Source organism: Cuculus canorus, chromosome 8 (assembly GCF_017976375.1).
Source record: "Cuculus canorus isolate bCucCan1 chromosome 8, bCucCan1.pri, whole genome shotgun sequence".
NCBI lineage: Eukaryota > Metazoa > Chordata > Aves > Cuculiformes > Cuculidae > Cuculus > Cuculus canorus.
The window spans coordinates 778,983-794,250 of NC_071408.1; the positions used below are offsets into that span (position 1 = coordinate 778,983).

Consider the following 15,268-nt stretch of genomic DNA (forward strand, 5'->3'; position numbering starts at 1 on the left):
GGTTTAATTTTTGTTAACTTGCATTTCACATTTTGCAACCCAGGGACAGCTTGAGTCTTGTACTGTGGGAGAGCTGGAATTTGTAGGGGATGCGAGCTGGGGCTGGGCTTCCTTAAAACTGTGGGACTGAATCACCCAATCTTCTACTGTAAAACTATCCTTTATTTTGGCCAGAGATTGAGATGTCTCAGACCTCCTGAGAGCCATGCCTTGCTCTGAGATGTCATGATATCGCTATGGAGGTTTCACTCATCACTTGGGTGTAAAGCCTTTTCTCTCCTATCTCAACTGGATCTTCCCAGGATTTTATTTCACTTTTTCTCTCTGTGTATGCGTGATGAAAGGAAAAATGATTCAAGCTCCACAACAAAGATGAGAAGATCCAAATTCACATATTTTTGCAGTAAGGAATTATCTCGTGCCTTATGGTTTGTTGGTGTTGGATATTCTTGGGAAGGATGGGCCGCGAGTGCTGGATAATGAGTGAAGTGGGAGGGGAGGTTGTGATGGGAGAGAAAAAAAGGGTCTGTGCAACCCCAATGCTGAGTTGCTCCCTCTAAACTATTCCTCCCTCCTTCCCTCTCCAGGAGAACTGAGAGGGAAAGACCATCCAGAGCAGATGCCAATGGACTATACCAAAAATCACCTGAGACTGCTCAATTATACGACGAGGTGACCTCTATCTCACCACTACATCCCATGGAAGCCACTTCTTTGGGACATGTTTCCCAAAACAAGAGGAAATCCCGTGAACCTCAGCAGGAGCTGGCCTGAGCTTTCAGTCCTGCTGGCCCAGGTCCAAACCCTGCTGTAATCAATGGGATGACGTCTATCAGCTTCAGCTGGCTTTGGTTTAGAAACATGAGTTTGTTCTCAGTTCGTGGGAGAATTACATTGCGGGCTCGGTTCCACAGCCAGCAAAGCCAAAGAGCATGGCTAGCAGTCACCACCTCGTTCTAAATCCTGGCCAGTGCCGCTGAGGATGCTCACTTACCTTCCTGGAGGACAGCGTGGAGGAGCAGCAGTCACCCCCGTCGTACTGGCAGTATGCGCGGTTGTTGATGGTATCACACCAGCCGTCTGCTTGGAAAGGCTAGGCAGAGAAAAGAGTCATTGAAAGGGCTGTGGAAGGTTCTTTCCGAAAGCAGAAGTCCTGGGTACTCAGCGAGGCCCCTGTGCACCTCTGATGAGGGCCAAGGCCCACTTCCACCATACACAACCCCTTTCTTCAAAGCCAAAGGGTACCAGTCTTCTGGTGTGTGTGGAGCAGTGGGTGCCTGGCGGGCAGCAGCTGTCATTCAAGGATCAAGGCATTGTGTCAGGAAGTGAGAAAGCAAATCCGCACTGCTAGAAAGGGCCTCGACCTGAACGCTACAAGTCCCCGTCGCACTTGGTGCTTCTGTACGAGATGCCACTCAACTAGGAGCGAGTTCATCACCCTGTCTGCTCAGCCAACTTCACACACCACTCTCGCCTGTCTCCACCACAGTCCAGCTCTCTGCATCTTCACAGCCTGGGTAGGGCTCTGTAAGAAGCTGACCCAACTCTTCTCTCCAACACCCTCCCCTCTGCGTGGCACAGCGCAGCGCCCTTTGCTGCACCGTGGGGTGCGCCTGGCGGTTCGTAGAGCCCAGCTCACCTTGGTGCAGCTCAGATAAACCCTCCATCATCAAAAAGCCACCTTTCCTTTCAGCTCTACCATGTAAAGAGAAAGCTATTGCAGCAGAAGAGCGTTCTGTCCAGAACCGTCAATGGCACAAGCAGCCATTCAGAAAGCCATTGTATTGTTGTTGAGTTACGTGAGTCATCTGATCAGAGAGGAGAAACGAGCAACTGGGGCTGAGAAACAGCCAACTGGGACTGAGAAACAACTCTGTGCAACTGGTGCAACCAAACAATGTGCATGTGAAGCAGCTGCAATGAAGTGTCAGGAATGGTCTGCGGCCAAGGTTTATTTATCACAGATACACATCAGCACTGCCAAGCAACAACCAAATGTGCTAACAGAACGGAGAGGCCATTCATTAACTGAGTGATTAGTAACGAGATGCTTCTCCTGCTCCAGGCTCTGTGATGGTAGATACTGGCCCAGCAACCATGGCCGACCTTCAGGAGGACTCCTGTCATCAGGAGGGGCTGCCGGTAGAAACCTAGCCTCCCTCCCCCCACTTTGCTCCTGGAAGTCCCAAATGCACTGGTGGCCCTAAATGGCAACTGGGCTTTGGAAAATACCCAGACCCAGCCTTTGGCAGACACTCACCCATAGCACCTCTAAACTGAATAACAGCCAGCTGAGGAATGTCACCACACCAAGATAGCCCTGCATCCACCGTGCTGAAGCCAACACTGGTGATAAAGCCAATAATTTACATGAAAAAGCTATGCCAAAACCAGGGAACTGATGTGGCTTTTTGTCATTGTGACTCACAAGGGACAGACATGGGCTCAGTGCAAGCCAGCGTCACTATAGGAAGTAGCAGCAGGGATTATGGCAAACCACCAAGTCTGTCTGTGCTCTCAATACCACGGTCCCCGAGACACATGCAGGCAGCTAGGGAGAGACTGCCTTTTCCCAGAAGATCAAACAAGAGAAGAACAACAACTGCACCTTCCTACAGGTGGGAAATAATGGCACAGCTGGGTTACATTTAGCTCACCCAAAACCAAGAAGGAATTCGGCTCCCGTCATTGCTGCCACAAACCACTAGAGGAGACCGGGGCGGAATTTCACCAAGGCGATAGGGTTAACGCTCCTCTTCCATTGAAAAGTGGGTCTTGCATGATGGCCATCACAGAAAGTGTCTGAGCCACGAAGCAGTGCTGAGCACTGGGAGGGATGCTGGGTCTGGCTGGTGCAGGGATGCAGGCAGGGGACCGGCCAGCGCCGCTGGCAGGGAAGAGCTCTTCTGGGTGTGATTTGCTTTTGCAGCCTTCCATGTGGTGGAGTTTTTCCTTGAGCTTTGCTCCATGTGTAATGACTCACTGGTAAAAAAACACCCGCCGTTTCGGTAGTTTCCATACAATTATGGGAGGGGGGTGTTGTGCCCATCCCGGCTGCACAGGTCTGAAGCGGTTTCCAGATCTTGCATGCACGGTGGGGGGAGGACAGAAATGGGGACAGGATGGGGAAGGAGAGCCTCTCAGTTTCTCTCTACACCTATTAGGACTAATTGCCCCCTCCTCTCAACCCGCCGGAGCCCGTACCCCACCCTAAACAAATACAGGCTCCTATGGCAACACCTGTTGGGGAAACTTAACAACTCCTGCTCCAAATTACATTGGAAAAACATATGAGGGAAAAATAAAAAATGACTAATTGGACTCCAGAGAGCCAGGCACAGGGTTTGGGGACCGCTGTCCCTGCTGCTCGCCCAGCACCTCAGTCCTGTTGCGTTGCCTGCTCAAGGATTTCCAGCTGGTTTCAACTTTGCAAGTAGAAAGAACAAAGTATGGTGCTGGTGGGTCACCTTTTAGGGCACAGGACCCCTTGTACTTGCATTGGTCTCGTTCTTGTCTTGCAAGAATCACAACAAGGGAGGACACGGGCAATGCAATCTTCTAATAGCAGGTGATGTGAGAGAGGAAACCGGTACAGACTCTGTCCAGCTTGTGCTTGAGCCGCGTGGTTCTACAGAAAGAAGTGCTCATGGTGGGAGATGAGAGGTTTGCCCATGTTGGTGAGTTGCAGATACCTCCAATGATATTTTAGGAAAAAAAATGATACTTTTTTTTTTTATTTATTTAAAATGATATTTTTTACTGTGAGGGTGGGGAGGCCCTGGCCCAGGGTGCCCAGAGCAGTGGTGGCTGCCCCATCCCTGGAGGGTTCAAGGCCGTGTTGGATGGGGCTTGGAGCCCCTGATCCAGTGGGAGGTGTCCCTGCCCAGGGCAGAGGGTGGAACCAGATGGGCTTTGAGGTCCCTTCCAAGCTGAACCATTCTCTGATATTTTAAGGTGCTGGCAAGAAAAGAAAAACACACCAAAGGTCAACCATGATATGTGAGGGCAGTGGATGGGATACAGGGAAATGGCCAGCTGGGTTTTGTTTGCCAGAATATGCATCTACCAGCAAGGGGGGGAAAAGGGGGCTGGTTCAAATGGCTTAATGGGAAAAAAGATAAATAAGATAATTGCCGCAACTGCTCCGCACTGCATTAAGTGATAGGGAGCTGCTTGGCTAGGCAGCAAGCCACCGAGGCAGCTTGCGAGCCGGGCTGTGTCAGCAAATTTCCCCGCTCGCGCCATGCATTTTCCTTGTTTATTCAGACAGGAGCTTCAGCAGGGCATGTGTTAGCATGTGGAGGTGCAGCATCTGGCACCGCTGGGCCAGAGCCCTGCACTGCCAGCATAAAAATAGTAACCGCGAATCAAGTGCTTGGCGATTTAAATAGGCTAAAAAAACCACACGCTTTCAAAGCCGGCAAGAGGCACGAAGGAAAAGAGAAAAAAATCAAGGTTAAAAAAAAAAAAAAAAAAAGAGGGAAAAATATTGCAGGCAAAGAAGTGTGAAAAAAGACTGGTTAGATGTCACTGCATCCCTGCATCTCAGAGGGCTCGGTGGTGCCGTTTCCCTCGAGGCTGACAGGAGATGCAATAGAATCACAGAATCATAGAATAGTTTGGGTTGGAAGGGACCTTAAAGTTCACCCAGTTCCACCCATTGCCATGGGCAGGGACACCTCCCACTGGATCAGGCTGCCCAAGGCCCATCCAACCTGGCCTTGAACCCCTCCAGGGATGGGGCAGCCACCCCTGCTCTGGGCACTCTGGGCCTCCCCACCCTCATAGGGAAGAGGTTCCCAAGGCCAAGCAGGGTCCATCCCTGGAGCCGGCATCCCCCTGGTGAGGCCCCAGTGCCATCGGGGAGGCAGGCGGCATCCAGACTCTTCCAATCTACTGTATATGTAGGTTGAGTCACTGCAAAAGGGCGTGAAAGGGTGTGACAGAGTGGGAGAAAGACGGGGCATGAAGAATAAATCACAGATGCTGTCAGTTATCACACATTTGGCCGCTGGGTCACAGGCGACTGATGAACGTTTTTTTGCCAGGAACGCAGGTTTTGCTCTGGTCGAGCAGACCTGAAGGCCTGGCACCTTGGCTTTTGGCAACAACCCATTCCAGATGCTTCAGAGGAAGGTGGGAAAATGAAAAAAAGAATTCAGCCTGCACCTGGCCAATTGTGTAACCGAAGAGCTGAAAGGCTGTCCTGCTGCTGGGATGGAAAGTGCTTCCAATTTCTATGTGTCCGTGGCCAGAGAGACCCCACACCCCAGTTTCAGGGGATCAAGCCCAGGCTTAAGGAGCAAAATGTTTCCCCTCAGCCTTTAGGAGGCCACACAGGTTTTGGGCTCTGCGACTGTGCTGATCTCCTCTAAGGAGGCTGTGTAGTTTGCTTTTGCACTATTTCAAAGTCAGCACGGATTCCACTGCCCTTTCATCCTTCCCTGTGGGAATCAGCCTTGGACCTTTTGCATGCCGGGATGACCACGTGTGGTCCTGCAGCTGAGGAAGGGCAGGTGTCTTCATCTTCCTCAGCTGTGGCTCTCAAAGCAGCCCCAGAGGAAGAGGGGAACCACCATTTCAGCAGGGGAGGCAGGCAGAGACCAGCCCTGGCAAAGCTGCCGTGCTATCAGACCCACGCCTCGTGCATCAGCTTCACTGCTGTTAGCTCTGCTCTTGTAATGGGTGAGTCATTAGCGATGGAAAGATCGGCTGGAGGAAACAAGAGGGAGATGGAGAGGCAGGGAGATGGGGACAGGGCTGCTGATCAACCTCTGCATCAGCACCAGAAATGAGAAAGCAGCCGTAGCCAGAGCCAGCTTCTCACCTAACCTAGCTGGAAACCCCTGCCCATTTGGCGGCAGGGGGATGTCACCCCGAACCGGAGCTGACAGAGTCACGAGACGCGTAGCTTGAGCTGCCCCAGGGCTGCATGTGGCTGCAGCTTCAGCAGTCTAAGATGCGCAAGAGAAGCCAAGTCCCAGGCAAAAGCCACTGCACGTGGCAGGAGGGAGCAGGCAGGGGTGAGTGGGGAGAGGAGAACATGAAGAGCCTGCAGCAGCTTCTCTCTGCTGGATGCCTTTCCTTTCTTCCTTCCCACCTCAGCCACTAGCCAGGATGTTTCCAAAAGCTCTCAAGGTCCCTAAGAGGACTGGAAGAGTACCCAAAACCTTGTTATAAGTCTAGTTCACTGAAAGCCCCCATGCATCTACCACCTCACCTTGAGTCCCTGCAAATTTTCCCTCCCGTCCCGGTCCACATCACTCCAACATCACTCCAAACCACTGTTTCCTACAGAAGACTGTAGAGAAGAGACTGCTGTGAGTCTCTTCAGCTGCAGACGTGGCAGGAGCTGGTTAAAGCGATGCTATAGCGCAGTGTCCCCAAGACACATCCCTTGCCTTGCACACACACTCGCGCTGGTGAGGCAGAGAGCCCGGCCATTCTTGGCTCCCTGTGCTTGCCCAGGGAAGTTGACTGGGAATGCAGACTGTGGGAGGAAACGACAATGTTCATTGTTTGGATTAAATATTTTTCTTGGCCCTCTCTCTGTTGCAGTGTGTCTTATTTTTTTTTTTTATTTTCTCCCCCCTTCAACACCCCAAGCACATTCACTTTCCCTCTCTCCTTCCTGAGGCTCTCCGGCACGCAAGGAGGAAACCAGCTCTCAAAAACAGAGAGGGACAGAGAGGGAACAGGGCTGGCTTCTGCCCAAAGAGGTTTTTGGGATGCCTCGCTGCCCTGAGCCATTCTGAGCAAGAAGCAAGCGCTACCTGGCCCGTCGTGGGGAGGGAGACGGTGGGAGTACCGCTCAGAGGATGGGAGCTCTAGAACTTTGGCAAGAGGCACCTGGGACCAAGTGGCCTGAAGGAAAGGGAAACAAATCCCTACAAACCCAGCCCTTTGTCCACCACGTTAATGTCTTCTAGTTGGAGTCCCCTGAGCTGCTCCTGAGCTACGGTGGATGTCCCCTGGAGCCACATGCCTGCAGGATGGATTGCTAGGAGACATGGTGGACCTGCCCTATCACCTCGGACACAGCTAGAAAGCAAAAGAGAGAAATGCTGGTGTCCCTGAGCAGTCACTCATCAGCTCAGCACGCAGACTGCTTTCGTCACATCTCTGGTCTTCAGGAGCATTTGCTCCAGCTCCAACACCCTTCTCCTCAAGCCTCACTAAGAAAACAGAGGCTTGTTGCTTGAGAAAGTACTCCACATACTCTAAGGAATGTTTCAAGGAAGGGGTGACAGGCTGGAAGGCGGCGTCCTGCCGTCTGGTTTCGGCCTATGTGCCATCACTTGTACTGCCATGCCCAAGGCAAGCAGTCTTGGTATGCAGCTTTAGGTGTTCTTCAGGACAAAGGAGGTCCTTTGGACACAGCTTCTCTGCAAACATCTGGGCCCTGTTTGAATCAGTCTGCACTGAGTTTGGACAAGATCTGTGCCTGAAGGAGGCTGGAGAGTGCAGAGGTTAGAGTGCTGCTTGGTGTCCAGCCTGAATGCTGCTGTAGACGGCCATACCGGGAGAGCAGCTCCTTGCCTTCATGGTGTCTGAAAGTTCTTCTGTGTCCCAGGCCAGGGTTTGGTTTGGACACACTTCTGCTGCAGAATTATGTGGTACTTTGGGCTCCCGGATGGGGTGCATTTCTTCTCCCCCCTCCTGCTCAGTGCCTTGTTCCTCAGTGACCCCATGGCTCGGCGGACAGTCATCTGGAAAGAGCTTTCCCCGGTTCACAGGGACAAGAGTGAAGAAAGGGATAGGAAGCTGGTGTAGATAAACATCATATCAGGTCTTTGCTTCCATAAAAGATTTCTGTCCGTGATCTAAGTCAAGATCCTTAGCCTCAGCCTTGATCTCAGTGCTTACAGGAGCACCACATCAGCAGTGGTTGGAGACCCAAAGAGCAGCCTCAGCTCCCCCATCCCGTGGCTGTGCAGCACTTGGGATGCCCCGGCCCATGGCTACTTCCCTGCCCTCTCCAGCTCAGGTGCCATCCCTCCATCCCTGTCCATGTTCCACTTTCCCCTCTCCCAGCAGCTACAGTCGTGCGGCCGGTGACACAGACAAAAGGAGTGGAAAGCCACTGAAAGCACCCGCTGAAATAAAAATCAATGAGTCGCTTCTGATAATAAACAAACATCCCCGAGCGTAGCGCTGCCAACTGCTCTTCCAACACGAATATTCATTCCCCTTCATCCCTCGTACATTGTTTTTCTTTCTGTTTAAGATCTGTAACAAGAACTTGGCAGAAACCAGATACAAGTGGGTCAGGAGGCCCTTGTGGTTTTCAGGGCTTGTTTTCCATAACCCGTTCTATCCTGCAACATATTTTGCACAAATGGCTTGGCAGGAGATCTGATCCATGGCAGCAGGCGAGCTGCTGAGGGCAGGACCGCAGGCTGGTGCTCGTGGCATCGGAAGTCTTGGCTTCTCCTGCATGCACAGCACCAGCCCTGGGATGTTGTGGTCCTACCCATGCCAAAATGTCTTTCGGGGCTCTGTAAGCCTGTCCCTGCAGGCAGGAGAACCGTGCCTGTCCTTGCACCATGGAGGTGTGGAATCAATCATTTTTCTTCCCCTCTGTTTGCTTTATCTTTTAAGAATATAAGGTTGCTACAATCACGCTCCATGTGTGCAGGGGACAGGATCTTCTCACAGTTTAGGAAAAGTATGCCTCAACAGAAATTTTTGGAGAAGAAATACATATCTGTGGGCTCATCCCCTGAAAAGCTGTCCCCCACGCTCTGTGGCCTGTGCTGCTCACGCCAAGAGCATGTAGAGAGGTCCCCATCTTGCCTTCCACCTCCCCAACATAAAGGGCTTTGCTGGGCCAGGTCTGATCCAGAAACAACCACTGCCTGCAGTCAGTCCATGCTCCTCGTACACCTCCACATGCAGCGTTAGGCTTGCAGGGAGGTGTAGCCCTGCCTGGTCTTTGCAGTGTCTCTTTGTGGATCTGGTGTCCACTGATTTAATCCCTTTTTCCACTTAGAGCTACTACTCAGCCCTGCAGCCTCACACGGCAGCCTTTTCAGAGTTCAGTGCTCACCAAAAGCACTTTCCCTCACCTGCTTGGAATGAGCCTCTTGACCAGCCTCAGTGCATTCCCCAGTTCTGCATTCACCTCATCCAGCACCTCTGTGGCTTGGCAAACCTCCAGCAGTCTCCTGCTTTCCAAACTCTAGGTTTAGGATCACCTTTGGTTTAGGATCTCCTTGAAGGGCAGCTGTGCCATCCCTTTCATCATTTTGATTGCTTTTTCCAATTCCACCGTGTCCTCTCTGGAGTTGTGGAGGCCAACACGTCGTGCACTATCCAAACTCTGAACGCGGCAGAACCTGGGGCAGCTCATTGAGTGCTTTTTGGCCACCTGGATGACATGGCCTCGTAGGCTTTGGTGAGGGCCCTGAAGGAACAGCGGTCACCAGGTCTGCCTCTTGCCTGCTTCCAAGAACAGCAGCCTCATCCAGCGGGGTGCTCCCCACTTTTTCAAAGCCAGATGGCAGATAGAGGAAGAGTGTGGACTGGAGAAAGGTGCCGTGAAATGCTCCCAAAGGAACAGATGAGCCAATGATGATGTGAGCATCACAAGAGGGCAAGTTTAAATTCAGGCCATGCTCAGACACCTAGTTGCTCTAGGAAGTCTCCTTGAGGAAGCCGGGGTGCCTCAAGTCCTCATCACCTTAGGCCCCAGGAGAGCAGAAGAGGTTCTTTTTCCCAGAGCACAGCATCTCACCAGCATCATGTTTCTGCCTCGTTTCCTGCGCTAAGCTTTGCCATGGTACAAAATCAGAGCTCCCCAGGCTTGGGAGGAGGGACAATTCCAAGACCTCAACCCTATAGATGGTGAGGATCAGAGGCAGTTGCCTGCAGCTGGGCCACAGTTGCAGTGTTTTGCCCAGGGAACGAGTCACATCCTGTCTCCCATCACTCTAAAGCCCAGTAGGACCCTGATTTTTGATAAGATTTCCCACTGTCCCTATTGCCTTTGCCTTCAAAGGGGTTAATTCTGGCTGACAAATGCTGGACAAGAGCCACAGACGTGCTGAGCGAGGAGTTTGTGCACGCTAGTGGGAAGAGCCAAGGATCCATCAGGGTCCTTGACTACCTGTTGGATCGAAATACTCGAGAACAACTTGCAACCACAAATGTACTTCAATCCCTGATTCATAATTTCCACAGTAATAGATCAGAAAAACCACAAAACAGAGAACAGATCAGTGCTTTACGATCATGAAAACATACACAGCAGCACACACAAGGGCAGCGAGACCTTGTCCTCAGGTGGGGAAAACCCAAGAAATTCCCAGTCATGACAGCTTTCTCGTATGGCCCAGAAGACTTCCTTCACCCTGGGAGTGAGGCAGAGACCTTATGCCAAGTCCCTGCATCCCCCAGCGTGTATGCAGCGCAGCTCAGAGCAAAGCGCAGCAGCACCAGTCCCGACCAGAGAAGACACCAAGTCACACCGGGAGGGAATTGCTACCCTGCGTTACAAACCACAGCGTGTAGTAGGTCTTGTCCAGCTCCTACCATACCAGTGTGAGGCTCTGCCTACTGGTCGTCTGTGCAAAGCAAGCTGCCTTGAAATCCCTTTGCTACCTGCACGTGACAATGAAACAGAGCTGGAGGTGGTGTCTCCTCCTCCAAAGTCAACAGCCTCTCTTACTCCTGAGCACAGGAGGAGTGTGGCTGTGGGCCGGTTGGCTTGGGACAACTGCCCCAGATGCTGCAAACCCCTCCTTCCCAGCAGCTAAGAACAACACCAGGAACACAACTGCCACCTCTCAAACCATGGTGGGGAAGAGGGATTTCTCTCCTCCTCCACTCCCCTCTCCATCCAGCCCCAAAGCCCCCTCCTCTTCCCCCCCACCCAATTCTGCCATCTGTTTTTCTACTGATGGCAGGGGATAAGATGTTCCGCTGGCCTTCAAGAGGTGAAGTGCGCTCGGTGCTAACTTGTATTCCTGATGGGCTCCTGGAAGGGTTTGCGTCCCTCCCTCCCTTGCCAAACTACGTGCCTCCCTGCTCTGGGGATGGGGAACTTGGCAAGGTGCAGCGAGAGACCGGGAGGCAGATGGATGACCAGATTAATGGGAAGAGAAGGGAGGTGGGGAGAGGAGCGAGTGGGATAAGCAGCCAGGCTGATCCGCCGTCAGTGTACAATGAAGATGAGTGAGAGTCCCTCTACGGCTGTTGTGTGGTGACCTGAACTTTCCGATGCGAGGTGGGGCTCCAGCTAGGGCAGGGGATGTTGAAGCTTAGCTACTGTGGCCCCAGCCTGAAGCGACTCCACCAGGGAGAGACAGGGCAAGCAGTCAGGTGGCCTGGATTTCTCTTACATAGGGTTGTTCCCCTCGCCGAGGCGTCCAGATGAGCAAGCTTCTTCATCCAACATGCCCTTGGCAGTCAGTGGAGACACAGCAGCATGCCCAGAGGTGAGCCAGACCTGAGGTGACCCGGACTGTCCACTGGAACAGCATTTCACTGCCCAGTGGAGAGCAGACGCTGAGCTCCTAAAGGAGGTGCCTCTAGTGAGGGATTACTGAGAAATGAGGAGGAACTTGGGACTGAGATGTCCCATGGTCAGGTCAAGCTGAACCACACCAGACCTAGCAGGGGCTATGTTCTTCAGGGAAGAACATTTCTCATGCAGGGAAATGAAAGGGAGAACAAGAAAAGGAGATGTGGTGGTGGTGAATCACACAGCAAGGACAGATTAAAGCTTATATTCTGTCGCTACCTGACTTTTGCCATTTGATGTCCCCAAGAGACTGGGTCCAAAGCAAAATGGCCTCCAAGAACTGCAGTGCTTCTTGTCACAAGGACAAAGGTAGAAGAAGAAGGGATATGAGGGTAGAAGTGAGCACAGATGAGGTGGAAGCAACGTTCAGGACACTTTCTGTGGTCAAACAAGGTAACTGGTCCCTTCTTCCCAGTGCTGACCAGCAGCTCCCAGAGCAAGACTCTGAATAAGATACTTTTGGTAAGAGTTACTCTTCATGGCAAGATAATGACTGCTATAAAACACATTAAAAAAAGAGTTATCTAGGAAGGCTTGGCTTATCAGCTCAACCGTAACAATCTGCAGCATCATAGAAGAAAACCCAATGAAAAAAATAATCAGACATGTATGTGAGAAGTGAGGAGGAGGAGAACAGGGAGGGAGTGGATGTGTGCTGAATCAAAAAGGAGAGCACCAGGGTGAAGGAAAACCTGAGGACAAATCTTCATTAGTATTACTGTGAGTGACTGTGACCTTAAAAACAGGCCTGCGCTGACGAAATCTCTAACGAGGAAGAAGGCACTGTTCCACAGAGGAGCATCAGGATATCTGACGAATAGTTAGATGACCCAAAGGACTAGAGAGAGAGAAACAGGATGACATTCACTTGTATAAAACTGAAGGGCAGGCACTCACACTGATAGTAAAACATCTGCTGTTAGCTTGGAGTTCATCAGTTGGAAACAGAGGAGGTAGAGAAAGATCTGGGTGTACTTGCTGACCTCAAGATGTCTCTGAGCTGCCAGACTGATGCAACTGCAGAAGTAACAGATACAGTCCTGGGTCCTATCAAAAGAGACATTTCCAGTACAAGGAAGCTTTGTGCAGGGCTTTGGTGCGATCTCAGCTGGAAGAGTAAGTGCTGCTTGGTCATTCCTGATGAAAGATTAATTGAAAGCAGAAAAGGTATTAAAAGCTCTACAGGATCAATGAAGAGCATGGACTTTCCATCTTCTGGTAGGATACTGCAAGATTTTTACTTGCTTAACCTCCTGTATTCTAAGACTGCTGCTTAGGATTGCTTTCTAAGAGTAGAAGGGAGTGACAAGCATCCAGGAACACAAAGAGGTCCTGTTGGCCGTGAGCATGCTTCTGTGACTCGTGAGAAGCCAGTAGCTGTTACTGTGAGGTGCTGGGATTTCAGACAGTTGGTCCTTATCTCTTTCTCTCTCTCACGCACACAAACAAGCTGCACTTTTCATCATCCTGTATGGGATCTTTTGTTGAAGATATAGACACAAGGTGAGGGGCAGAGGCAGAGAGGAGGAAAAGCTGGGGTAGTTCTGGAGTACCTAAGCCTAAGGGATCATCCTCACATCTGTGTTGGCTTTCTCTCCCCTGAGCTGCAGAGGAAGGGAAGAAGGAGCACTTCAATCCCTCATCTGTTTCTTTTTGGAAGGACTAACTCCCAGAGACCCTTACAAAGAGCACTCCTCCCTTGCTAGCAGAAGAACCGCAGAGAGGATCACCACAACCATCCTCTTCCACATAAGCTCATCCTACTTCAAATACGTTACCCCAGAGCTGAGCTAAAAAGTGTGGCTTAGAAAGACCTGGATCTCTCACATGCCAGAGGATCCATCGCTAAGCTCTGCTACCCAGCCACCAAACACCTCCCTAGCACGCAGCACCTCATTCCCGCGCTTGCAGCCCATGCCACCTTGCAGCAGAGACACACAACACAGCCACCAGGTCTGGGAAATAACTGCTGCATCTTCCGTTGACCATAACATCTCCTTCCAGGGGATGGGCCCCTTTCAGCAGCACCTTTTCTCCCACACTTCAGCTGACAAAGAGCTGAACTAGGCAGAATCAGTGAGCAAAAGCAATCATTTGAATTGAAATGAGCACATAAAACATCAGCAAAACCCAAACTTATTTCTGGGGTGCAAACTTCATTTACATTCTCCCTTTTGGTAAAAATCCCAATTTTTCAGCATACAACATTCCAAAATACACCATCACCTTCCCCAGCCCCCCTTTTTCCTTTTATCCTCAATCATAATCACAACTAGTGCTTGACAAAGACTGCCTACTCTTAATTTCCTTTGTGAACTGACTCCAGGCTGCCTATGATTTTCTCCTGCCTGGTCATTATTCAAAGCAAAATGAGTGGCTAACCGATTTCTGCAAGGAATTCTTTGTCTGCAGATTCTTCAGGAGCGGTTTGTTTTGCATGTACGAGGCTGGAAATCCTAGTTGTTTTGATTGGACATATGAGTCACGCAGGGCTTTTCTGGATCTGCGTTACTCTAGAACTGTGGTTCTGGTTAAGGAAATATTCAAGCTTGGAGTCAGCACAGGCTTTTTGGGGATACCCCTTGCCAGTGAAATCCTTTTGCTAGAACATTCTTCCTGGGCCTGCCAAGAAGAAGCAGCCGAGGAAGGAAATGGGTGATTCTGCAGCTCTTGTTCCCCAGCATCGCCCCAGCGGTGGGGAACCATACCCAAGGATGCTTGCTCTGCTCTCTGTGCTTAGCCAGCAAGCTCTAGCCCAGGTTGGAGCAAGCATGAAGCCAAAGCCACCTGGCTTTGCGCTGGAGCAAGTCTTCATTACCAGAAGGTGTCCTGCAAGGAGCAGGCAGCTCGTGGTTGGTGTAGAGGGGGCTTACCTCGCACGACTGGATGCAGTGAATGACGGAGGGGTCCGGATACCACCGCAGCCTGCCCGTGCACACAATGTGCTGAGGAGGGAAGGAGAAAGGAGCTGTTAGGCATTGTGGCAGAGGGAGGACATAGCCAACAACACTCCCAAACCCATCAAAACCAAAAGCGTTGTGCCCGGTTCACCCACAAACCAGGGTGGACTGTTCAAGGCTACACAGACCCTCATGTGTGTAAATGTAGCTGTGTTTAGATACACAACTGAGAGAGGACAAAGGGAGACGCCAGGGACCATCAGAAAAGTGGGTTTGGCCGGAAGTGCCACCTCGTGGTGGTTGACTTGGCCACAAGCTGCTACTGGGAGGAAGCCACCCAGGGCCACCACAGGCTGGAATCTGCCATCACCTCTTTATGTGGTGCTGGATTCACCAGCTTCTTGCTTATATGGGATGGGAGCCTCAGCCAATCATCACTCAGTGCCTGCATCAAGGAGCTCATTGACCCTTGCTCAGGCTCCAAGAACCGGGTCCTGGGAGGACTCGCCTCCCTGGAGCAGATACACCAGACTCACGTTCGCTGGTGGGGCTGAGGTTATCGCTGGTATTTATGAGGCACAAACTTCACTGTTGCAGCCAACTGGACACAAGAGGGAGATGTGAAGGGCTCGGTTTCATCGTGCTGGAACGCGTGGTCCCACTCGTTCAGCAGGGGTTTGTGGGGAGCACTCATGATTACACACGGGGAAGAGAAGCCCCACCGCACATGCAATTTCCTCCTTGTAAAGCTCAGGCAGACTTTGAAATCTGAGGCCCCATAAAACAACAGCTGGCCTGTGAAAGTGTCCTAAGATGCCCTTCACAGCGCAGGAGTTGCACAGAA

General features: G+C 51.4%; 2 protein-coding genes across 3 annotated transcripts in view; one reads left to right on the top strand and one right to left on the bottom strand.

Moving 5' to 3' along the window:
* The window catches only part of ASTN1 (astrotactin 1), a 65,847-nt gene extending 64,899 nt beyond the window's left edge, over window positions 1-948 (top strand). For both annotated transcript variants that reach the window (XR_008450899.1, XR_008450898.1), the window contains exon 25: window positions 588-948. The gene's annotated coding sequence lies outside the window, so the exon portion shown is untranslated. The remainder of the gene's footprint in view (window positions 1-587) is intronic.
* Window positions 1-15,268, bottom strand: part of PAPPA2 (pappalysin 2) — an 89,472-nt gene that overhangs the window by 811 nt on the left and 73,393 nt on the right. Inside the window, exons 20-21 of the mRNA XM_054072477.1 lie at window positions 14,398-14,469; window positions 995-1,093 (exon numbers count right to left, since the gene is read on the bottom strand). Of these exons, the coding sequence (XP_053928452.1) occupies window positions 995-1,093; window positions 14,398-14,469 (171 nt within the window). The remainder of the gene's footprint in view (window positions 1-994; window positions 1,094-14,397; window positions 14,470-15,268) is intronic.